The sequence below is a fragment of the Natator depressus genome, chromosome 25 (genome assembly GCF_965152275.1).
Source record: "Natator depressus isolate rNatDep1 chromosome 25, rNatDep2.hap1, whole genome shotgun sequence".
NCBI classification, from domain to species: domain Eukaryota; kingdom Metazoa; phylum Chordata; order Testudines; family Cheloniidae; genus Natator; species Natator depressus.
Genome location: NC_134258.1, coordinates 3,000,810 through 3,025,594, shown reverse-complemented (window position 1 = coordinate 3,025,594; position 24,785 = coordinate 3,000,810). Strand labels below are relative to the sequence as shown.

The 24,785-nt window shown below is 58.3% G+C and overlaps 1 protein-coding gene across 1 annotated transcript in view; it reads left to right on the top strand.

Annotated features, from left to right (window-relative positions):
• Positions 1-24,785, top strand: part of FBN3 (fibrillin 3) — a 293,987-nt gene that overhangs the window by 186,499 nt on the left and 82,703 nt on the right. The window contains exons 18-36 of the mRNA XM_074939600.1: positions 2,466-2,591; positions 3,307-3,432; positions 4,369-4,488; positions 5,383-5,520; positions 5,602-5,652; positions 6,402-6,527; positions 12,061-12,288; positions 12,426-12,551; positions 13,140-13,268; positions 15,320-15,445; positions 16,242-16,367; positions 16,889-17,011; positions 17,596-17,721; positions 17,822-17,947; positions 18,468-18,590; positions 21,038-21,160; positions 22,148-22,273; positions 23,318-23,440; positions 23,846-23,968. Coding sequence (XP_074795701.1) covers positions 2,466-2,591; positions 3,307-3,432; positions 4,369-4,488; positions 5,383-5,520; positions 5,602-5,652; positions 6,402-6,527; positions 12,061-12,288; positions 12,426-12,551; positions 13,140-13,268; positions 15,320-15,445; positions 16,242-16,367; positions 16,889-17,011; positions 17,596-17,721; positions 17,822-17,947; positions 18,468-18,590; positions 21,038-21,160; positions 22,148-22,273; positions 23,318-23,440; positions 23,846-23,968 — 2,415 coding nt within the window. The remainder of the gene's footprint in view (positions 1-2,465; positions 2,592-3,306; positions 3,433-4,368; positions 4,489-5,382; positions 5,521-5,601; positions 5,653-6,401; positions 6,528-12,060; positions 12,289-12,425; positions 12,552-13,139; positions 13,269-15,319; positions 15,446-16,241; positions 16,368-16,888; positions 17,012-17,595; positions 17,722-17,821; positions 17,948-18,467; positions 18,591-21,037; positions 21,161-22,147; positions 22,274-23,317; positions 23,441-23,845; positions 23,969-24,785) is intronic.

Sequence of the window (24,785 nt, the reverse complement as noted above, 5' to 3'; positions counted from 1 at the left end):
GTTGCCTAGCCCAAGGCACTTCTTTCGTCAGACACATGCTCCCAGGTGGGCATGCTGCTGGCGTGTGTGAAAAACCTTCCCCAGGATGGCAAGCAGCCAGCTCTGCAGCTGATTAAGAGGCCATGTGGGCACTGATTGCAGCTACGGGCCACGCTCCTGCATGGCACGCTCGGTGCAGGCTTTACACACTCCAGAAAGTTCCTGGAACTCAGGCCTAGGATGCTGTGCCCCAGCTGCAAGCCTCCTGGGCGTGACCATGGGTCAGAGACCAACCCACTGTGCCATGCAGCCAGCCCGGGGCTCTGAGCCTAGCCTGCTGCGCAGTCTGGCCTGGCACTGGGCCCTGAGCCCTGCCCATTGCTCCATGTAGCTGGCCTGGGACTCTAAACCCAGCCCGCTGTACCTTGCAGACAGTCCAAGCCCCTGAGCCCAGTCCACTGCACCGTGTGGCCTGGCACTGAGCCCTGAGCCCAGCCCACTGTGCCATGCGGCTTGGCACTGAGCCTTGAGTCCAGCCCACTGTGCCATGCGGCTTGGCACTGAGTCCTGAGCCCAGCCCACTGTGCCATGCGGCTTGGCACTGAGCCCTGAGCCCAGCCCACTGTGCCATGTGGCCTAGCACTGAGCCCTGAGCCCAGCCCACTGCACTGTGTGGCCTGGCACTGAGCCCTGAGCCCAGTCCACTGCACTGTGTGGCCTGGCACTGAGCCCTGAGCCCAGCCCACTGCACTGTGTGACCTCGCACTGAGCCTTGAGTCCAGCCCACTGCACTGTGTGGCCTGGCACTGAGCCCTGAGCCCAGCCCACTGTGCCATGCGGCTTGGCACTGAGCCCTGAGCCCAGCCCACTGTGCCATGCGGCCTAGCACTGAGCCCTGAGCCCAGCCGACTGCACTGTGTGGCCTCGCACTGAGCCCTGAGCCCAGCCCACTGCACCGTGTGGCCTGGCACTGAGCCTTGAGTCCAACCCACTGCACCGTGCAGCCAGTACAGAGCCCTGAATCCACCTCACATTCCTGTGGAACAGAGCCATCCATATAGGGCAGGTTTGTTCCAGGCACTGGAAGTTCCCAGGGGTTTTTAGGCTGCGACTTGTCCCACCCTGCTAGCCAGCCCCCTCCAGCTCTTCGCCCTCTGCCAGACATGCACAGCTCCCCTGCACACCACTGCCAGGACTGCGGGGCCCCCCCACACCTGCCAGGGCACGTGGGCTGCAGCTCAGACAGCTCTTGATGGCAACAATAGGAAAAGGAAATTGACTTTGGCTTGTCCCCTTCCTGTGAGCTCAGTGCATGGCCAGCCGGGTGGGCGAGTTCAGTTCAGCAGGGAGAGTGCAGTGGGCATGTGGGTGCTACTTGGGGGTCATTCCTTGCCCCCGCTTCTAGCCCAGCTGCCCTGAGACTGCTCTCCACGACAGCTGGGTGGCACCCTGCCAACCCAGTGGCTTCTCCTCCCTCCTCGCCAGCCCCCGGCCCCAACAGGCAGTGCTGCCGTGGGTGTAGTGGAGGGCATGTGCAGATTCCCTGCGGTTGCTCCTGCCCTCAGCATGCTGGCACGGCGCCCGGCTCACACCTCCTTCGGTGTTCCTGGGCGGGGCCAGTCGAGTGAGCGAGGGGATGTGTAGACTGCCAATGGCAGGCGGGGATGGCTGGCGCTCAGCTGGACCTGCTGTCAGGCTGCACTGGCTCTGTGCACCGGGCTGGGTCTCCCATCTCCTAAGGCAGCTCCCTGGTCTCATGCCCAGCACTGCCCCCTGTGAATCACATGCCTGCTGCCTGCCTGGGCTTGGCACTCCACATGGTCGGTGGGAGAGACCCCAGGCCAGTGGAAGGGTGTTTCCTGCCCCCCGCTCTGGGGTGCTGCAGGGCATCGATGCCAGAGTCTTCTGAGAATCCAACTTTTAATCAAAGGCGCAAATGGCTCCTCGGATGGGGGCTGTTATTCCCCTTGCAATAGCTCTGCTCCCGCACTGATGGGACAGTGGACAGACATGGACAGAGGTCACACTGACTCAGTGCACGGCACGGGGCGTTCTCGTGGGCGCTCCCCAGGCAGGAGGAACTGCACTCCGCCCATAGGGCTAGGGGGCTTTGTGGCCCCCACTAGCCCTATGCCCCCAGTGTGTGCTCTGTACCTGACTCACTCCCATGGAGGTAGCTGCATTTCCGTGCCACGGGGAAGGTTTCTGCCAGCCAGGAATCACACTGCTGAGTGCTGGGTAGAAGCCCTTGCAACTCTGAACCCTGGAGACTCCTCTAGGGGCAGGGCTGGGGGGCAGAGCCGTGCTGCACTCCCAGCACCGGCCATGCACTCTGCTGGGTGGGGGGAGGCGAGGGAGTGTCAGCAGAGGGGTAGTTAGGAGGGGCCTGCGGGCAGCAGCGGGTGCAGCGTTGGAGGCTGGGGGACATTTGGGAGTCAGCCGCTGTTCCTGCTCCATCGTTTTGTGTGGCTCCTTCCCCTGCACAGATATCAATGAGTGCGCCCTCAACCCGGACATCTGCCCCAACGGCATGTGTGAGAACCTGCGCGGGAGCTACCGCTGCATCTGCAACCTGGGCTACGAGTCAGATCCCACGGGCAAGAACTGCGTGGGTGAGTTCCGGCCGGGCAGCGGGCAGTGTGGGCAGCCTCTGGCTGGAGGCCCAGGCTGTGCTCAGAGCATGGCAGGTGGCTGGCTGGGGCAGCTATGCAGGCCAGTCGTAGGCCAGAACTGACAGGCCAGGAGGCTGGGCACTTGGCGGCCGGGTTCTGCACTGAGCCCGGGCAGTGGGGCTGAGGGTTATGGCTGGAGCTGAAGACCCAGAATGCAGAGTTCTCTGCTGGGGATGATTCCCTGGCACTGGGTATAGCCCGCATGAACACAGCTACAGAGCAGTATTTTTGCCAGTTAATACAGTCCCCAAATGCTTGGTGCCCTAGTGCCCTATCAAGGTAGGGGTGTAAAGCATTGAACTGTGGTGGGCACTGGTGGGGGAGCCCAGGCAAGCCAGGGCCTGGGGACAGTGACTGCAAAGGAAACTAAGCTTCCGCCAGCCACACTCAGCCCTGCGGTAAATCCCTTGGCCGAGGGGAGGAATCGCTGACTGCTGCCCTGCAGCTCTGCCCCATCCTGCTGCAAGGCCTCCCACTCTGTCTCTCAGGGAAGCAAACGGGGCAGCTTTCCCCATCTCCTTTCAGGCAGCGCCTGTAAGCTTATGCAGGAGCCCCTCGGGCTGGGCGGGCGGACCCCTGGGAGCTCTTTCCAGTCCTTGCTGCTGGGGAGGCCTGGGCATTGTCGCACACTAGCCTTGCCTGTCTCTGCCCACAGATGTTGACGAGTGCGCCGTCAATCGTTTGCTCTGTGACAACGGTCTGTGCCGTAACACGCCTGGCAGCTACACGTGCACCTGCCCCAAGGGCTTTGTCTTCAGGACAGAGACAGACACCTGTGAAGGTAACGGCTGCTCGGGCCCCACTGGCTGAGCCGGAGCACTGCTACCTTTGCTCCCAGGAGAAGCAGGAACAGCCCCATGTCAAAGCTGCAACCTGCTCCCGTTCCAAGCCCTGCTTTACATACCTGGCCTCAGCACAAACCCGATTTTCTGTTGAAGTTCAGTGAAGTTTCTTGCAAGCTGCAGTAGCAGCTCTGCCAGAATGAAGCCAGCTGGAGGGCCGGATGCTGTGGCACGTGGATGGCTGTGGACCCGTTCTCATCCCTGGCATTGTTCTGTGTGGCTTTGCGCTGGCCAGGAGCAATGTGAGCAGCACAGACTGAGCCGTCACTCCGCAGTGAATCCCTCTGCTGGCATGTTGCCCATGTCCTGGCTGGGCTGGGTCTCACTGAAGCTCCTCACAGTTCTCCCTGGGCCTGACTAACTGCAATAACTTTGTCTTCCACCAGTTTCGCCCCCTCACTGTTCACCCCCTTCCCAGATCGTCACTAAACATCCTAACAACACAGGGCCTAGCACAAAGCCTTGGAGTCCTCACTGGCTAATGGGATAGTTATTGCCCCTCTGTGTCCTGCTCTTCCCCCATGTCCCTCTCACCAGGGCTGCTTAGCTCCTCCGGCAGCCTTGCAGGGCTCTGGCAAAGGCCTTTTGACAATCCCATGACTGCTGCAGCCCTCCTGTCTCCACTGCCCTGCCAGGGGTCGCGGGTGGGTTAGGGGAGCACCAGTCCCTTGTTACCTGCGGCTCCAGCTCCAGGACTGGGTGTGAGCCGAGGGGCTCACCGCAGGGTTACAGCTCATCCCACTGGAGAGGCAGGGCTGGCCGTCCAGGCTGCGGCTGCTCCAGACTCCCCAGGCTGGGGCTGCTCTGAGCCCTGGGAGCACTGGGTCTCAGGTTCTGGGAATGCTGTTCTGGTAACAGTCATTCTCCTGTCTCAGATATCAACGAGTGCACCTCCAACCCCTGTGTGAACGGGGTCTGCAGGAACAACGCCGGCTCCTTTGCGTGCGAGTGCTCCCCGGGCAGCAAACTGGACCCCAGTGGCACCATCTGTGTGGGTAAGGGGCTCCTGACCGAGCCAGTGACGGGGAGGCACTGCTGGCGCCAGCAGCCCTCCTTAGTGTCCATCTGCACCAGAGCCGGGCATGGGGAAAAATCTCAGCCCCTCCCTTCAACAGGCACGACTGGCCTCTCATTGTCACACTAGCTTTGCAGATTTGCCAGGAGCTGTGTCTTTTCTGTGCAGCTGGGAAGGCCCAAAAGCATCCCAGGAGCCAGCACTGTCCCAGCCACTGCCCTGGTGTAGAAAAGCCCTCAAGGAGCTGCAGCAGGCATTAGCTGGTGTGAGGTTCCCAGTGGTAGGGTCCCAGAGCCACCTGCTCCCTGGGCAGAGAGGAGCTGGTACTGGCAGGCTGTTGCTCACATGCAGGTTTAACTACGGCCCTTTGTCTACATTAGCGTCCATGCTCGTTTGGACATGAGCTTTGTTTACATGGTTCTGCACCAAACTCTTCGGGTTGCCCTGCACTCCTCCCTCAGGCAAAGCTGCCACTGTCCCGCCTGCGAACAGCATGCAGGGCTGGCTCCTGTGTCTGGAGGCAGGAGAGGGACAGGAAGGGGAAAGGTGGTAGCCCCAGCACAGCTGCCAGTAGCCAGTCAGCATTGCCAGCAATTAGCGCACAGTGGTGACAGAGAGAGCCCAGCACAACAGGACAAAGCCACGCTGCTCCAGTCCCCCTGGGCCCTGCTGCCGTGCACGTGTGCACGTGTGAGATAGCAGGCCTGGAGGACAGCGCTCATTACTTGGGTTCCAAGCCCAGCCCTCTCCCAGCAGGGAACCTGTCTTCCAGATCCTTTCCACTGCAGCCTCCAGCTGTGAGCACCGGGCTCCAGCCAGCCAGCAGGGTCACGGCTAGGGAACAGCTTTTCACTCGCTGCGTTTGCCTCCACAGACAGCATGAAGGGAACGTGCTGGCTGAACATCCAGGATGGGCGCTGTGAGGTGAACATTAACGGGGCCACGCTGAAGTCGGAGTGCTGTGCCACGCTGGGAGCAGCATGGGGCAGCCCCTGCGAACGTTGTGAGATCGGTAAGGCTGGCTCCGGGGGGCGGGCTCCTCCCCCACAAGGACAGACCCTTCCTCTGATGATGCCCCTTTGCTCTCTTGCAGATACCACCTGCCCCCGAGGGTTTGCCAGGATGAAGGGGGTCACATGTGAAGGTAACACCGAGTCTATCGGAGGGAGGCTGCAGCTGGGGTCATGTTGCACTTGTTGTTTTCATACACCCAAGGCCTGGCAGGAGCTGACATGGGCCCATCCCCTCCCTCCGTCCTCCTGACACCTCCCTGCCCCTTTCTTGGCCCCTGCACTGAGTATCACAGTCCTGGCAGAGCTGCGGGTGTCACCTTGCAGAGGCGGAGGATGTGGACTCCATGTTGTCCAGTGACTGGATAGACCCAGTCCTGGTGTGGTGTGACACTGACCAGGAAGCCTTTCAGACCGTGGCCAAGTGCATGTGAGCAGGGCCCTGGGCTGCCACCTGGAGAGCTCAGGGATCACTGAGGGGGTGTGTGTGACTCGCCCTCCGATATGCTAATCCATTCCCCCGGCACCCTGCTGCCCAGTGGGGATGGACTCTGGCAGGGGCTGCACTGGGTTGCTGCTGCTTCCTGCTTGTGGCCTGCGGGGAAACAGGCTGGGGTTTCTCTGTGGGGCAGAGCCAGGAACAGCTCCTCTGTATAGTGCCCAGTGCTGGAGCTGAGGTACCCACGGCTCCCCAGCGAGGCGGGCACTCACCCCGGCTGTAATCTGTCTGGGTGGACGTGGTGGGTTGCTAAGTACACCATTCTGCGCGGTTCACCATGGTGGCTCTTCCCATGGCTTCCCCCAGGCAGGCTTGTCCCCCGTTAATCTCTGGGCCTGGCTGCTGTCTGCCACCTCAATGCCCTCTTTTGTCTCCATCCTGCAGATGTGAACGAGTGTGATGTCTTCCCCGGTGTCTGCCCCAATGGGCGATGCATGAACACAGCCGGCTCCTTCCGCTGCGACTGTCCGGAAGGGCTGACCCTTGATGGGACTGGCAGGACGTGTGTGGGTGAGGACAGCCGCTGCTGTGGAGGCCCCAGCCCCTCCTGTGCCAAGGAGGTGCTGGGGGAGCTGGGCACTGCCATCACACAGTCACCCATTGCTTCTGGCTCCTTCCGTCTTTAGAGCTGGGCCCCTTGCTGTTCACCCTGCACAGGGAAGGGGATGGGATGCCACAGAAAGATCAGAGGCTGACTTGGAGCAGCTTCCAGCCCGGCAGCACATGGGGAATGGTGTGGTTCTCTAGAATATACATCCAGCTGCCAGCAAGCTCAGATGCGGGAGGGCCAGGTGAGTGCAGGGCGGGCAGGTGAGCACAGGGGGGCCAGGTGAGTGCAGTGTTGGAGATCAAAGAGTCAGAGAAATGTAGGGCTGGAAAAGACCTTGAGAAGTCATCAAGTCAAGCCCCCTGTGCTGAGGTAGGACCAAGTAAACCTAGACCATCCCCATCCACTTTTCTCTTGAAAAGAAAAGGAGGACTTGTGGCACCTTAGAGACTAACAAATTTATTTGAGCATAAGCTTTTGTGAGCTACAGCTCACTTCATCGGATGCATTCAGTGGAAAATTCAGTGGGGAGATTTATATACACAGAGAATACGAAACAATGGGTGTTACCATACACACTGTAACAAGAGTGATCAGGTAAGGTGAGCTATTACCAGCAGGAGAGCGGGGGTGGAAGGGGGGAAACCTTTTGTAGTGATAATCAAGGTGGGCCATTTCCAGCAGTTGATAAGAGCTTGTGAGGAACAGTGTGTATGGGGGGGCGGGAAATAAACATGGGGAAATAGTTTTACTTTGTGTAATGACCCATCCACTCCCAGTCTCTCTTCAAGCCTAAATTAATTGTATCCAGTTTGCAAATTAATTCCAATTCAGCAGTCTCTCCTTGGAGTCTGTTTTTGAAGTCTTTTTGTTGAAGAATTGCCACTTTTAGGTCTGTAAGCGAGTGACCAAAGAGATTGAAGTGTTCTCCGACTGGTTTTTGAATGTTATAATTCTTGATGTCTGATTTGTGTCCATTTATTCTTTTACGTAGAGACTGTCCAGTTTGGCCAATGTACATGGCAGAGGGGTATTGCTGGCACATGACGGCATATATCACATTGGTAGATGTGCAGGTGAACGAGCCTCTGATAGTGTTGCTGATGTGATTAGGCCCTATGATGGTGTCCCCTGAATAGATGTGTGGACACAGTTGGCAACGGGCTTTGTTGCAAGGGTAGGTTCCTGGGTTAGTGGTTCTGTTGTGTGGTATGTGGTTGCTGGTGAGTATTCGCTTCAGGTTGGGGGCTGTCTGTGGGCAAGGACTGGCCTGTCTCCCAAGATCTGTGAGAGTGATGGGTCATCCTTCAGGATAGGTTGTAGATCCTTGATGATGCGTTGGAGAGGTTTTAGTTGGGGCAATTCTGTTATTTTCTTTGTTGGGTCTGTCCTGTAGTAGGTGACTTCTGGGTACTCTTCTGGCTCTGTCAATCTGTTGTTTCTGAGGCTGTGGATGGCATTGTGTTCTGCACAGCTGAGGTTATGGGGCAAGTGATGCTGCTTTTCCACAATTTCAGCCCGTGCACGTCGGCGGAAGCACTCTATGTAGAAGTCCAGCCTGTTGTTTCGACCTTCAGGAGGAGTCCACCCAGAATCCTTCTTTTTGCAGTCTTGTTGGAAGGTCTCTGTGGGTTAGTATGTTGTTCAGAGGTGTGTTGGAAATATTCCTTGAGTCGGAGATGTCGAAAATAAGATTCTAGGTCACCACAGAACTGTATCATGTTCGTGGGGGTGGAGGGGCAGAAGGAGAGGCCCCGAGATAGGACAGATTCTTCAGCTGGGCTGAGAGTATAGTTGGATAGATTAACAATATTGCTGGGTGGGTTGAGGGAACCATTGCTGTGGCCCCTTGTGGCATGCAGTAGTTTAGATAGTTTAGTGTCCTTTTCTTTTGTGGAGAAGCAAAGTGTGTGTTGTAAATGGCTTGTCTAGTTTTTGTAAAGTCCAGCCACGAGGAAGTCTGTGTGGAAGGTTGGTTTTTTATGAGAGTATCCAGTTTTGAGAGCTCATTCTTAATCTTTCCCTGTTTGCTGTAGAGGATGTTGATCAGGTGGTTCCTCAGTTTCTTTGAGAGCGTGTGGCACAAGCTGTCAGCATAGTCTGTGCGGTATGTAGATTGTAATGGATTTTTTACCTTCAGTCCTTTTGGTACGATGTCCATCTGTTTGCATTCGGAAAGGAAGATGATGTCTGTTTATATCTGTATGAGTTTTTTCATGAAGTTGATAGATTTCCACTCGATACGGCTAAATCCAGTGCCTTGCATAATGACAGGTTTCAGAGTAGCAGCCGTGTTTGTCTGTATCCGCAAAAAGAAAAGGAGGACTTGTGGCACCTTAGAGACTAACAAATTTATTTGAGCATAAGCTTTCGTGAGCTACAGCCCACTTCATCGGATGCATGTAGTGGAAAATACAGTGGGGAGATTTATATACACAGAGAACATCCTCCAGTGACGGGGACTCCACAACCTCCTGGGAAGCCTGTTCCAGAATTTAACTCCCCTGATAGAAAGCTTTTCCTAATATTTAACCTAAATCTCCCTCACTGCAGACTGAGCCCCGTACTTCTTGTCCTACCTTCAGTGGATGTGGAGAAGAATTGATACCCATCCTCTCTCTGACGGGTCCGCGAGTGCAGCGAGTTCTCCTTCCTCTCTGGTGTAGCCCAGGGGAGACAATGAGTTGTCACACAGCTCAGCACTGAATGACAGTGGGATTCACCTAGAAAGTGGGTGGGGAGCCATCTCCTGTTCATAACCCGTGTTAGTGCCCATTCACAGGCCATGCTGGGTGGTACCCAGCCGTGTGCCCACTCTGGGCTCCCATAGGTGCTCCACTAGCTCCAGCTGAAAGCCAGTGACATGCCAACCCACGAGGCATAGCCAGCCGGGGTCGATGGAAGTGCTCCCAGTGAGGGTGAGATGGGGGAGGCTGTGCAGGGGGCCAAGAAATCCCCTCAGCCTCGGAGAAGTTGGGGAAGGGGATCTGAGGAGGCAGGGAGAAGCCAGGGGCCAAGGGAGGAGGAGGAGGAGGAAGGCCAGAGGGAGCGATCCAGGTGCATCGCCTGGCACTGGGAAGTGCTGTTAAATGGCATTGATGTGGACACTGGTTTCCTGAACACCAGACAAGCATGCCCCAATGCGGGGGCTGCTCTGGGACCCTGTGCAGCTTCTCTGGGGATGCAGTGTGATCCTGCTCTCCCATGCTAACATCACTCCCCTATTGCGGCTCCTAGGGGTCAGGAACAGTAGATGAGCCAGGGCATTCTCATAAGCAAACTACGGAAATGTGGCCTAGATTAAATTACTCCAAGGTGGGTGCACAACTGGTTGAAAGACCATACTCAGAGAGTAGTTATCAATGGTTCGTTGTCACACAGGGAGGGCTTATCTCATGGGGTCAGACCTGGGTTTGGTACTATTCAATATTTTCATAGAGTAGTTTTATAACCTTTGTGGATGGCAAGCTGGGAGGGGTAGTAAGCCCTTTGGAGGTCAGGATTAAAATTCAAAACAACCTTGACAAATTGGAGAACTGGTCTGAAATCAACAAGATAAAATTCAATAAAGACAAGTGCAAAGTACTTCACTTAGGAGGGAAAAATCAAATGTACCACTACAAACCGGGGAATAACTAGCTAGACACAGCACTGCTGGAAAGGACCTGGGGCGCTAGTGGATCACAAACTTAATATGAGTCAAGAATGTAGGAATAAATGGTCAGTTTTCAGAATGGAGAGAGGTAAATAGTGGTGTCCCCCAGGGATCTGTACTGGGCCCAGTCCTATTTAACATATTCATAAATGATGTAGAAGAAGGGGTAAACAGTGAGGTGGCAAAATTTGCAGATGATACAAAACTACTCAAGACAGTTAAGTCCCAGGCAGACTGCGAAGAGCTACAAAAGGATCTCTCAAAACTGGGTGACTTGGCAACAAAATGAAATTTAATGTTGATAAGTGCAAAATAATGCACATTTAATGCACTTTGGAAAACATAATCCTAGACATATACAATGATGGAGTCTAAATTAGCTGTTACCACTCAAGAAAGAGATCTGGGAGTTATTGTGGAGAGTTCTCTGAAAACATCCACTCAATGTGCAGCGGCAGTCAAAAAAGGGAACAGAATGTTGGGAATCATTAAGAAAGGGATGGATAATAAGACAGAAAATATCGTATTGCCTCTATAGAAACCCATGGTACACCCACACCGTGAATACTGTGTGCAGATGTGGTTGCCCCGTCTCAAAAAGGATACATTGGAATTGGAAAAGGTTCAGAAAAGGGCAACAAAAATGATTAGGGGTATGGAATGGCTTCCATATGAGGAGGGATTAATAAGACTGGGACTTTTCATCTTGGAAAAGAGGCGACTAAGGGGGGATATGATAGAGATCTATACAATCATGAGTGGTATAGAGAAAGGAAATAAGTAAGTGTTATTTACTCCTTCTCAAGGGGCCACCAAATAAAATTAATAGGTAGCAGGTTTAAAACAAACACAAGAAAGTATTTTTTCACGCAACACACTGTCAATCTCTGGAACTCCTTGCCAGTGGGTGTTGTGAAGGCCAATACTATCACGGGGTTCAAAAGGGAGCTAGATAGATTCATGGAAGATAGGTCCATCAATGGCTATTAGCCTGGACAGGCAGGGATAGTGTTCCTAGCCTCTGTTTGCCAGAAGCTGGGATTGGGTGACAGGGCATGGATCACTTGATGATAACCTCTCTGTTATTCCCTTTGGGGCACCTGCCATTGGCCACTGTCAGAGGACAGGATACTGGGCTTGATGGACCTTTGGTCTGACCCAGTATGACCATTCTTATGTTCTAATGTGATGCAGCTGTGAAAAGAGCTAATATCAGTCTGGGATGTGTTAACAGGAGTATCCGATGTAAGACACAGGAGGTAATTGTCCGGCTCTGCTCAGCACTGATGAGGTCTTGGGGTGGAGTGAGGGGGCTTGGTTCTGGGCACCACACTTCAGGAAAGATGTGGACAATTGGAGAGAGTCTAGAGGAAAGCAACGGAAAGGCTCAGGAAAATCTTTGAGGAAGGATTAAAACAACTGGGCATGTTTTGTCCTGAGTAAAGATGACAAAGATGACCACAGTCTTCAGATACGCTAAAGGCTGTTACAGAGAGGGAGGTGATCAGTTGTTCTCCATGTCCACTGGAGGTAGGACAAGAGTAATGGGCTTAATCTGCAGCAAGGGAGATTTCAGTTTGATATTAGGAGAAACTCTTTAACTCTCAAGGAGGGACATGGGCCCTGGGGCTGGCTTCAGTGAGCTGCAGGAGTGAGGGCTGCAGGCAGCCCTGCTGGGGAGAGGGCTGCTTGCCCCTGAGAAGTTGCCTCTGGAGACGGGGAGCCCCATCCAGCGTGAGATTCACTGTAGGGCTGGCCTGCCCTCGGGGGTGCCCCAGGGAATGGAGAGGTCCCAGGCAGCTCTCTCCCTCCCGGGACACTCAGCCTGGCTCTCTCCCCAGATGTGCGTGCGGAGCAGTGCTACATGAAGTGGGATGAGGATGAGTGCATGGCGCCCCTGCCTGGAAAGTACCGGATCGACATGTGCTGCTGCTCTGTGGGCTCGGCCTGGGGCAGCGACTGCGAAGAGTGCCCCAGAGCCGGCAGCAGCGAGTACAAGGCCATCTGCCCCAGGGGCCCTGGCTTTGCCAACAGAGGGGATGTGCTCTCAGGCAGACCCTTCTACAAAGGTGAGAGGAAAGGGGGCGGTTGCTGAGCCCTGCGGGAGAAAATCCCTTCCTGGCTGCAGCCGGTGCCCAGGGATGTGCTCCCGGAGGCATGAGACAGACACCCTAACTGCAGCACTGACGCTATCTTCCTCCCACAGATGTGAATGAGTGTAAGGTCTTCCCCGGCCTCTGCGCTCACGGGACCTGTCGGAACACCATTGGCAGCTTTCGGTGCCTCTGTGGCAACGGCTTCGCCTTGGATGCTGAGGAAAGAAACTGCACAGGTATGGGGAGAAGGGCTCACCCTATCTGGAGACTCCCCTGGCCCAGGCTCCCCTGCTGGGGTCAGGGTGTGCTGCTGCCATGTACCCCAGTCCCCTGGACCAGCTCCTTGGGCAGGGCATCTCGGGGGGAGGGATAGCTCAGTGGTTTGAGCATTGGCCTGCTAAACCCAGGGTTGTGAGTTCAATCCTTGAGGGGGCCGTTTAGGGATCTGGGGCAACAATTGGAGATTGGTCCTGCTTTGAGCAGGGGGTTGGACTAGATGACCTCCTGAGGTCCCTTCCAACCTGATATTCTATGATTTACCGAGCGGGTGGGGTAAGATGCCACTTTGGGAGAGCCCCCTGCAGCATACGCAGCCTGCCCCAAAGGGTGCCAGCTTCCAGCATGTAAGGAGCAGGTTCTGATCAAGGGCAGCTGATGTCTCCTCCCAGTGAGATGAGCTGCCAGAGCCAGTCTGGCAAGTCTGCATTCTCCTCTCCATGCTCTCAGCATCTGGGGCAGGCAGACCCTCGCCCGGCAATGCCCCCGGCTTGTCCCTAGCTCCAGGGGCTGGCTGGCTCCTGGCTGAGCCTCTCCCATGCCCACAGATATCGATGAGTGCCACATCTCACTGGACCTGTGTGGCCACGGCACCTGCGTCAACACCCCGGGCAGCTTCGAGTGCGAGTGTTTTGTGGGCTACGAGAGCGGCTTCATGATGATGAAAAACTGCATGGGTAAGAGAGCATCCCTGAGCCGTGCTGGTGGGAGGGAGAGCGAGTGCAGGGCACAGCCTGGCCCTGACCCCTGGAGAGTCTGGAACAGTCACTGCTTCCCTGCGGGGAGCCACTCTCCCATGATGGGGCGGGGGGCAGGAGAAGGGCAAGGCCTCCCTCAGCCTAGATGCCCTCTCTAGGCCCTGTTCATGGGGAGCAGCTGGATCCATGTAGCTGAGAGCAGAACGGGGCCTGAGACTGTGGAGAGAGCTCGGGGGGAGCTGAGCGCCCTGGATACCTGCCCAGGGGAGAGCACAGAGTCTGCAAGGGGCCAGGGTGGGCGGGTGTGTGTGTGTGTGGGGTGCTCAGGGCAGGGGTGGGAGAGTATGGAGGGGTTTGGGGGGGCTCAGGGGCCTGGTGGGTGGGGGAGACTCAGGACTTGGGCAGGCAGGTGTGGGGGGGCTGGAGTGAGGGGGAGGGGCTCTGCAAGGGGGAGAGCACAGCCTGTATCAGGGAGCATTGGAGACGCCCTGGATCCTGCAGCGGGGGCCATCTTGGGAATGGCTGGGAGCTCCCGCCAAAGGCCAGACCCCACTAGCCTCACCCTGCTGGCAGGGAGCAGTGGGAGGGAGTCCCTGACCCATTGCACAGCCAAGGCAGTGACGCTTCGAGACCTGCCAGGCACCGCCTGTGGCCTGCGTCCCAGGTGCACCCGCTGGAGCCAGGGTTCAGGCATTTTCCCCTCGCCCTCCCTCCAGCTGGGCAATTTGTCCTGCTGGAAATATGGCTTAGGGGGGGAAAGAGCAAAATTTCCCCCCTGGAACATTCCCTGGAGCATAACCCTGAGGGCCATCTGGGGAGCAGCCAGGGAACTCAGCCCAGGGGCTGCTGGGACCAGGCCCTTGACTACCCTCAGGGGCGGGGCCCAAGGTGCTCCTGGCTGGGCGGGTGGAGGGCAGGTTGCCCAGCTGCCCCAGCCATTCCCATTGAGGGGAGCCCACTCCAGCCTGGGCCAAGCCCACGTTTACGTTAAGGAGTGACCTGCCCGTTTCCATGGCAGCCTGAGCCTGTTCTCGGGCCCTGCGGGAGGCTGGTGCTCTGTGGCCTGTGTGTATCTTGGGACAGAGAAATGTCTTGGCGCAGCCGGAAGCGGCTTTCAGGCTGTTCCTGTCGCTGTGCCCCCTGCCAGCTGGGGAACGGCCTGCTCTCCGCCCCCCCCCCCCAGGGTGTCCTGGTGGCATCTCGCCGGCGAGAGGGCAGGGGCTGGGCTCAGCTGGGCCACTCCTGTGCCACTGGGTGGCACCAGCCCGTGGGTCCGGGGACCGGAGTGAGTGCGGTCAGGCCCTGGCAGGCTGGCACTGACCTGGTGTGTGGTGCTCTCTGCACTGATCTTTTTGCTCCCACCAGCTGTCCTGGGACCATGTGCATGAGCGCCCCTCTGCCTCCATGGCCACCTGCGCGGGGGCGTTACAGCGCTGGGACAGGCAGCTGACCACATGCGCATCGGCCTGCAGCACGTCCTGTTACAGCTGCCTGTGCCCCAAGCAGCTCCTGCTCCCTGGGCTGCAGCTTGGGACAAGTCTCCGTTCTGGGCAGGCAGTGAGCAGGGCCTAGGCCCTGGCAGTGGACTACACTCCCACTGCACAGACAGCACTTTGGGTAGCATTGTCTGTGTTGGAAGAGCTGGGAACAGACACAGCAACGATTTCAAACACCCTCACTCAAACCCCGGCCTCCTGGTCTTAGGGAGCTGTTGAGAGGGGCTTGGGGAGGGGCACGCAGGGCTGGGCACAGCCAGACAGCTGGGGAGCCAAGGCGCGGTGGCTCCTGACTGTCCCCCACATGGTGACGTGCTCTGCACTGTCCTTTACTGGTTCTCTGTAACTTGCCATGTGGCTCCCTCCCAGCCTGAGCTGTGTTGTAGCGTTATCCATGGGGGTAACTCGGATTTGGAGGGTGGGTCCCAGCCTGGGCTTGGGGGTTCTTCCAGGCCAATGCTCCTTGGCACTGGAGTCACACGTACCTGGGAAACACCAGCTGCCAGCCAAACCCTTGTGTCCTGCTCTCCGCAGACATCGACGAGTGTGAGCGGGACCCGCTGCTGTGCCGTGGAGGGATCTGTGTCAACACTGAGGGCAGCTTCGAGTGCATCTGCCCCCCAGGCCACGAGCTGAGTGCAGAAGGCAATGCCTGCGTCGGTGAGTGCGTGGGAAGGGCCAGGGTGTCTGCAGAGCGCCAGCCCCCGCTCACACCCCAGCAGCCAAAGGGCCACACTGTGACCTGTGCCAGCTCAGGGATGATGGTGAGACCCCTGTCAGAGGGCCTGATCGTAAGCCCATGTTGGGCATGTGCAGATCCCACTCAGGTCAGTGGGGGGTTGAGGGCATGCTGCATTTCACAGAGTCTCTGTCGCTCCCAGAGCCACGTTACATTTATGGAGCGAGATCAGCTACCTGCTACCGACATGGTGATGGGCCAGAGGGGCAGCCGGCAGAATGCTGGGCTGCCCAGATGGCAGGAGTGAGAGTGGGACAGGCTGGACAGAGACCTATGGCAAGGAGCGATCCCAACCAGCACGGTACAGAGGTTCCTGGTGGGGACGCAGCCACCAGGGGTAGGACCCACTGTTTGAAATGCTCTAAAAAAGTAAAGAGCGCCTAGAAATACTGCCAGGAGACAAGGAGTGGGAGGTGCTGCAGAGCCCCGGGAGGGCAGAGAAATCCCACCTGGGCCTGGGGCAGTGGGGACGGGCCCACCTGGGAGCTGCAGTGAGCGCACCTGGGGAAGTGAGCTGGTTCCTCCCCTCCATGCGGGGAGAGGGGATCCGAAGCAGCTGGGAGAGAGCCAAGAGAGTGTCAGGACCTGGGTGGGTATGTGATGTGGCAGGGATGGGGGCTGTGGGGAGCTACAAGGGTCACTGTTAAAATGCAGCACTGGCAATGCTGGGAATGGCTGAGCCCAGCTGGCCCATTAACCCTTTCACTCTCACCCCAGATATCAATGAGTGCTCCCTCAGCGACAGTCTGTGCCGCAACGGGCACTGCGTCAACGTCATTGGCACCTACCAGTGCGCCTGTGACTCCGGCTTCCAGGGCACTCCGGACAGGCAGGGCTGCGTTGGTGAGTGCACGTGGGGCTGAGCTCCAGGCTGGGCTCTGGGCCTGGTTTGGCTCTGCCCTGCAGATGCAGGAGGGCAGAGAGGATGAACAGAGTGGGCTCTTCTGGCCTTCAGCCTCCAAGAGTCCCCCAGCTGGACGCCAGGGCAATGGGCTGCCTTTAAGCATCCGTGTGAAACATACCGACAGTGCAGCGCCCCCTTCAGGAGGGCGCCGGGATGGACAGCCCTATGCACAGCCATGCCTCAGCCACTGCCAGGCCCCGTCTGTCACAGGCTTGGTTAGTGCCCGATGTCCTGGTGCGGGCTGAACAGCAAGAGGCCGGGAAGGCAGCAGCCTTTCCTCCGAGTGCCCATGGGGGCACTGTGAGCCATTGCCCCTGTCTGCAGGAGCCCACGGCGCAGGTGCATACTTCTGTCCTGCAGCTCTCTGGGTGCTAGCAGTGCCATGTGGGTCCCGTCTGGTGCGTGGCTTGTGCCCAGCAGGAGGCCTGGCAGTGACTGGGGCGTGGCTGTTCCCATGCAGATATTGACGAGTGCACCATCATGAATGGCGGCTGCGACACGCACTGCACCAATTCGGAGGGCAGCTACCAGTGCAGCTGCAGTGAAGGCTACGCCCTCATGCCGGACAAGAGGTCGTGTACGGGTGAGTGGGGATCTGGCTGTTCTAGTGCTGGCACACGGGCTGCGCAGGGCGCTGCAGGGTGCAACACAGCCTTGCACTGGGGTTGGGTGGGACTATCTTTGGGCCTTGTCCTGTGAGGTGAAGGGCATGAGATGGGCTCCACTGGCTCATGCTGAAGACAGCGATTAGCGCTGTGCATTGACGGACACCCCCAGCTCACCCTGCCCTCAGCCCTGTGCACTGACGAGCACCCCCAGCTCGTGCTGCCCTCAGCCCTGTACAGGACATGGGTGTGTGGTGAGCCAGGAGCAGCTGAGTTGGGACATTTCCTGCAGGCGCCCTGGCCTGCCCAGCAATGTCAGGCCCTGACCCAGCCTCCCAGTGGCTGTTGGATTTGGAACCTGAGGGAGTCCCTGGCTCAATCTCTTTGCTGTCGGCCTCTGGCAACACTTGCTTCCCACCCAGGGACCCTCGTGGCTGTAGCCCTGCCACCCTGCCTGCCTTTCTCAGTCACCACAGACCCCCTCCCGTGTCCAGTGATCCCCCTTCACTACCACCTTGGGGCTCCAGGCCCCTGCTCTGACAGGTTCTCCTTCCCTCGCCAGATATCGATGAGTGCGAGGACAACCCAGAGATCTGCGATGGGGGCCAGTGCACCAACATCCCGGGGGAGTACCGCTGCCTCTGCTTTGATGGATTCATGGCCTCCCTGGACATGAAGACGTGCATCGGTGAGATGGCCGCACCCGGGGGTTCCTGGGGAGGGAGGTTCTGGGACCTGCCCCAGGCCCTGGCACTGGGCTGCGGGTACTGAGCCGTGTTCTCCTGCAGATGTGAATGAGTGTGACCTGAACCCCAACATCTGCCTGCACGGCGAGTGCGAGAACACCAAGGGCTCCTTCATCTGCCACTGCCAGCTCGGCTACTTTGTCAAGAAGGGGACGACGGGCTGCACAGGTGGGAACACCGCCACGCCAGTGCCCTGGGCTGTGGGGAGCCAGTGCCTGGGTCAGGTGCCAGCTAGGCAGGAGCAGTGCCACGTGGCAAGACCAGCCCCTGGGCAGCTGGCTCCTTCAGGGACCCCTCCACCCCAGAGGGCAGGGACTGCCAGGGCCAGAGCCAATGAGTCACCCGCATTAGGCTCTAGGCAGGAATCTGGTCCCAATTGATTTATATCCCTTGGGCCTCACTCTCCTCTTACCACAGTCTGTCCCCATCGTCCCAGCGGTCACGCACTGCTCACCCCAGTGTGTCCCCACTGCCCCGGGGGTCACTCACTGCGCAACCCCTCCATCGCCCAGAAAGGTCACTCCTGGGTCAGCCTGGTCCATACCTATGGGCACCAGTGGGGTCACTTCTGGGTCGGCCTGGTCCCCTCCCCATGGGCACTTGGGGCCTAGTAGGCCCTAGGTTGTCCCCCCCTCACTTGGGATGAGGGGCCTGGCTGGGTCAGGTCTAATGCACTTCCTTTGTGCAGATATCGACGAGTGTGAGATTGGCGCTCACAACTGTGACGTGCATGCCTCCTGCATCAACGTGCCTGGCAGCTTCAAGTGCAAGTGCCGCACGGGCTGGCTTGGAGATGGGCTGAAATGCAATGGTGAGTTCCCAGCCCAGACGGGGAGGCGACTCGAGCAGCTCCTAGCACGTGGCCGTGTCCCTGGCCATGTGCACCTGCAGATACTGGGGTCAGCTGTGCACACACAATGCTCCAGGGGCCAACAGGGCATTGTGTTTGTGACGGGTTGGATCACAGAAAACCCCTTGGGAACTGCCAATTGATGTGCCGAGACGACTTCTAACCCGTTTTCCCTGCCAGCTTGGGACTCCAGGACCTTGCCAATTTGAGCCAGATGTGCTAGCCTGTTACAAACCCAGACCCAGGTCTGAGCCACGTCCCCCAGCAGCTGCAGGCTAAACTGAAAACAGCTTAAGAAGTGTTCCTGTCTCTAACACTCAGATGCCCAGCTTCCAATGGGGTCCAAACCCCAAATAAATCCATTTTACCCTGTATGAATCTTATACAGGGTAAACTCAGAATTGTTCACCCTCTATAACACTGATAGAGAGATATGCACAGCTGTTTGGCCCCCCTCCCCCCAGGTATTAATACATACTCTGGGTTAATTAATAAGTAAAAAGTGATTCTATTAACTACAGAAAGTAGGATTTAAGTGGTTCCAAGTAATAACAGACAGAACAAAGTGAATTACCAAGCAAAATAAAATAAAACACGCAAGTCTATGCCTAATACAGTAAGAAAACTGAATACAGACAAAACCTCACCCTCAGATGTTTCAATAAGCTTCTATCACAGACTGGACACCTTCCTAGTCTGGGCACAGTTCTTTCCCCAGTACAGCCCTTGTTCCAGCTCAGGTGATAGCTAGGGGATTTCTCATGACTGCAGCCGCCTTTGTTCTGTTCTACCCCCTTATATAGCTTTTGCATAAGGCAGGAATTCTTTGTCCCTCTCTGGGTTCCCACCCCTCCTTTTAAATGGAAAAGCACCAGGCTAAAGATGGATTCCAGTTCAGGTGACATGGTGACATGTCACTATAAGATTTCAAGCCCTCATTCCTCCCAGCCTGACTCACAGGCATAGGCACCGACTCTATAAGTGCTCCGGGGCTGGAGTACCCACAGGGAAAAATTGGTGGGTGCTCTACACCCACCGGAAGCTAAGCACCCCGCCCCCCCGGCCCCAGCTCACCTCCGCCTCCACCTCCTCCCCTGAGCGCGTCATCCCCGCTTCTCCTCCCAGTGCTTGCCATTGCGAAACAGCTGTCTCGTGGCATAACAAGCTGTGGAAGGGAGCGGGGAGGAGCGGGAACGTGACGCGCTCAGGGGAGGAGGCGGGGAAGAGGCAGGGGTGGGGATTTGGGGAAGAGGTTGGAATGGGGGTGGGGCAGGGGCAGGAAGGGGTGGGGCGGGGGTGGAGTTGTAGCGGGCTAGGGGTGGGGGGGCGCAAGCAATCACCAGCGCCAGGAGAAGTTGGCACCTATGCTCACAGGAAGGCCTGCAAGCAAACAGAGCCATAGTCAATTGTCCTGGTTGATGGGAGCCATCAAGATTCCAAACCACCATTAATGGCCTACGCTTTGCATAACTACAGTAGGACCTCAGAGTTATATTTTATATTTCTAGTTTCAGATACAAGAGTGATACATTTATACAAATAAGATGACTGCACTCAGTAGATTATATGCTTTGTAATGGTACCTTACAAGAAACCTTTTGCATGAAGCATATTCCAGTTACATTATATTCACACTCATTAGCATTTTTCATAAAATCGTATAGAGTACAACGTCACAGTGTTGATATGGGCAATGTGTGTACATATGTGTCAATGTCTTAGGCAGTGTGTGTGTGTGTCAGTGTCTCACAGGCAGTGTATGTGTCCGTGTGTGTGTGTCTGTAGGTGTGTGGCTCACGGGCAGTGTGTGTGTCAGTATGTGTGTGTGTCAGTGTCTCACGGGCTCTGTGTATGTGTGTGTGTGTGTCATGGGCAGTGTGTGTGTCAGTGTGTCACAGGCAGTGTGTGTGTGTGTGTGTGTGTCAGTGTCTCACGGGCTCTGTATGTGTGTGTGTGTGTCATGGGCAGTGTGTGTGTCAGGGTGGGTGGCTCACAGGCAGTGTGTGTGTCAGTATGTGTGTGTGTCAGTGTGTCACAGGCAGTGTGTGTGTGTGTGTGTCAGTGTCTCACGGGCTCTGTGTATGTGTGTGTGTGGCTCACGGGCAGTGTGTGTGTCAGGGTGGCTCACAGGCAGTGTGTGTGTCAGGGTGGGTGGCTCACAGGCAGTGTGTGTGTCTGTATACACGTGTCATTGTCTCAGGCAGCGTGTGTGTGCATGTCTCACAAGCAACGTATAGGTGTGTGGAGCTGTGCTGTCCGTCTGGGTGTCCCCATGTTCACCAGTGGGGGACGGAGAGCCAGGAGGCTGAAGCCCAGCCCAGGCACTCAGACCCCAGCCTGTAACCCTGTGCTGTCCCCGGGCTCAGACTCGGAGACAAGCAATCCTCTCACTGGGCTTCTCCCCACAGACCTGGACGAATGTGCCACTGAAGAGCACAAGTGCAACCTAAACGCCAATTGTGTGAACACACCTGGCTCCTACCGCTGCGCCTGCCGAGAGGGCTTCTCCGGCGACGGCTTCTCCTGCTCAGGTACAGGGTGTCCGCATGCTGAGGCAGAGAAAGGGGCCTGACGCCCACCTAGGACTGCTCCAGTCTACCCCAGCTGTGGGGAGCAACTGGTCACTCCCCGGCTACTGTGGGGGATGCAGAGACAGGGTAGAGAGACCCTCCCTTCCCCCGCCAGCCCCCATCCTCTGGGATGCAAACCCTGACTGACAGCCAGATATTCCCCAAACCGCACCCATCCTGTTCAGTTACCCATGGGATCCCCCATCCCCATCTGCTGGTTTATTCTTGGGATCCTCCCATCCCCACCCACTCCGTTACTCATGGGATCCCCCCATCCCCACCTGCTTGGGTACCCATGGGATCCCCCCATCCCTACCCACTGGGTTACCCATGGGATCCTCCAAATCCTCACCCTCCTGGTTACCCATGGGATCCCCCCATCCCCACCAGCCCGGGTACCCATGGGATCCCCCCACCCCCACCCATTGAGTTACACATGGGATCCCCCCATCCCCATCTGCTGGTTTACTCTTGGGATCCTCCCATCCCCACATGCTTGGTTACCCATGGGATCCCCCCACCCCCCACCCGCTTGGTTACTCATGGAATTCCCCCACACCCCACCCGCTCGGTTACCCATGGGATCTCCCCATCTCCATCCGCCCGTTACCGGTGGGAGCACTCTGGCCAGCTTCCCATGCCAAGGGCATACTGAGAGCTGTCCCATCACTAGCTGTGAGGTCTCCTGCCTTCGTGCCTGTGGGGGATGGGTAACCTGCTCTAGGTCAGGGAGCCCTCCCGAAAGCATGCATCTCCTGCAGGTGCTTTTGGGAACCCCCCAACAGTACCTAGCTTCCTTTCCTCTCCTGTGGAGCCTCCTCCAGCTGCCCATGAGCCGGGGGGAGGGGGCACAAGATTGTGGCGGCTCCTGGGAGTTTCCCTGGGTGGGGTGGAGGCTCCAGCCTTCTTCCCACTGCTGCGTTGACGTGCTGGTGACCTCTCCTGCAGACGTGGACGAGTGTGCGGACAACGTGAACCTGTGTGAGAACGGGCAGTGCCTGAACGCGCCCGGGGGCTACCGCTGCGAGTGCGAGATGGGCTTCAACCCCACAGAGGACAGCAGGGCCTGCCAGGGTAAGAGCACGGCTCCTGCAGCACGGCACTGCCCAGCTTTTCTACGCTGCCCCAGCACAGCCAGGTCCTTCACGCCACGTTGCTGCCCAGTGCAGGGCCTGGCCCTGCCGCCACCCCAGGGAGCACACCAACGCTCCAGGCACCGGCTCCAGCCAGGCAGCTGAGGACCCAGGGAGCTGGCATCTGGTGTCGTGGGCTCAGGAAGGCCGAGGCCTCTTTCCAGGGAGTGCGAGGAGCCACCCAAATTCCTGCCCTGTGAGTGTGGCCTGGCTGCTCAGACATCACGCCCAGCCCACCCCACAGCACCCTGGGCCGCAGCTGGGCTGCAGACCTCGGACCACTGCACTGCTCTGGCTGCCTGCTCCTCTGCTGCTGCTTAGCAGCTCCTCGATGAGCCTGTGACATCTGCTGAGCCCAGAGATCCGCCGGGGCAGGCGCCCGGCCCTTTCCCTCCCACGGAGATCCCCCGGGGCAGGTGCCCGGCCCTTCCCCTCCCACGGAGATCCCCCGGGGCAGGCGCCCTGCCCTTCCCCTCCCACGGAGATCCCCCGGGGCATGCGCCCGGCCCTTCCCCTCCCACGGAGATCCCCCGGGGCAGGCGCCCGGCCCTTCCCCTCCCATGGAGATCCCCCGGGGCAGGCGCCCGGCCCTTCCCCTCCCACGGAGATCCCCCGGGGCATGCGCCCGGCCCTTCCCCTCCCACTGAGATCCTCCGGGGCAGGCGCCCGGCCCTTCCCCTCCCACGGAGATCCCCGGGGCAGGCGCCCGGCCCTTCCCCTCCCACGGAGATCCCCTGGGGCATGCGTCCGGCCCTTCCCCTCCCACAGAGATCCCCGGGGCAGGCGCCCGGCCCTTCCCCTCCCACGGAGATCCCCTGGGGCATGCGTCCGGCCCTTCCCCTCCCACGGAACGGCTAGTCGATCCTGGCTGGCAGGAATCCGGCCTGGCCTGTTGTTGCTGTCACGTGTTGGGTCGTGGGGAAGCTGCTCCGCTGGCCCCAGAGCCCAGCTAGCTCTGACGTGCCCAGCTCTGTCTCCCCGGCAGACATCGATGAATGCACCTTCCAGAACATCTGCGTCTTCGGGAGCTGCCAGAACCTGCCTGGGATGTTCCGCTGCGCCTGTGATGACGGCTATGAGCTCGACAGGAGTGGAGGCAACTGCACAGGTAGCTGGGGCCAGCGCCTGGGGCAAGGGGTCCCCTGGGGACCGGTTCTCTGAGACCTCCCTGGTCAGCGTCCTGGGGTCACCTGCAGGGGACAAACTGGTCCCAGCCCTGGAGGGGAGCCTGGCACCCAGGAGCTGAGCAACAGGCCCTGCGGGCTCCATGTTTGCCCTGGGCAGGGCTCGGCCGAACCAGGGCAGGTGCCCATGACCCTGCAGCGGCCTCAGTAGACCGCCTGTTGCTCGGCTGATCCTGAGGCCTGAGCCCTGGCAGAGGGCGGGGCGGGGAGGGGCGGTCTGTCGTCTCCTGGGGCGTGAGAATGCTCTGCCTCCCAACCGGGGGCGATCGCTGAGGTTTCCGTGGTGATGAGTGATTGCTCCTGATACTGACCCGTCCCCGTCCCTGCAGACGTCAACGAGTGCGCAGACCCCGTGAACTGCATCAACGGGCTGTGCGTCAACACCCCGGGCAGCTATCTGTGCAACTGCCCCCAGGACTTCGAGCTGAACCCCACAGGAGTGGGCTGCGTGGGTGAGTGCAGCTTCCAGCAGAGAGCGGCCCCGCCAGGGCCTCCCCCGTCCCCACTCCCAGGGTGAACCAGCCTGTCCAGGGTTCACTCAGCCCCATTCATTGGTAGAGACAGGAGAGGTGCAGAACCTGCCCAGAGGGGTGTTTCTCTCTGGCCCCGGACTCTCGTAGGTGGCTCATGCCCTTGAGGTTTCTGTCTTGTCCCGTGTAACTGGGGGGGTCGTTCTCCAGGCAAAGTGCTAATCCTGCTTTCAGTCCTAGTCAGACCTTGGCCTCCAGGAGACTAGAGGCAGTGAGTTCCACAGGTTAACTCAATGTCCTTTTCTCGATAGCTGGCTCCCTCCACAGCCCCTAGCACCGTCTGCTCACATCTGGGTCCTCACAGCCCTGGTCAGGGACACACATGGTGGGTGTGGGGGCAGGGGTGGGGGATCCCCACTGTTCACAGGAGGCTGGGTGAGGGGCCAGAAGAGCCACCTCGAGTTGCTCGGCTCTTTCTGCTCCCTCCTCCCACACCCCTCCTGTCGGCCCTGGGAATGCAGGGAGAGCACCACCTGCCTCCTTCGGCAGCCCTGATTGGCTGCTCTGACTCAGGAGGCAGGGCAGAGGGAAAGGCAGCCAATCAGAGGGAGTTTCCCCCAGGCTACCTGTCTCAGCATCTGTTGCACTTTAAGATCTGAGCCTGTGAATGTGACCCACAGACCCTGACCCCAACCCCCACCCTGCGCTGTGACCCACAGACCCTGACCCCGACCCCCACCCTGCGCTGTGACCCACAGACCCTGCTCAGCCGCCCCGACCCCCACCCTGCGCTGTGACC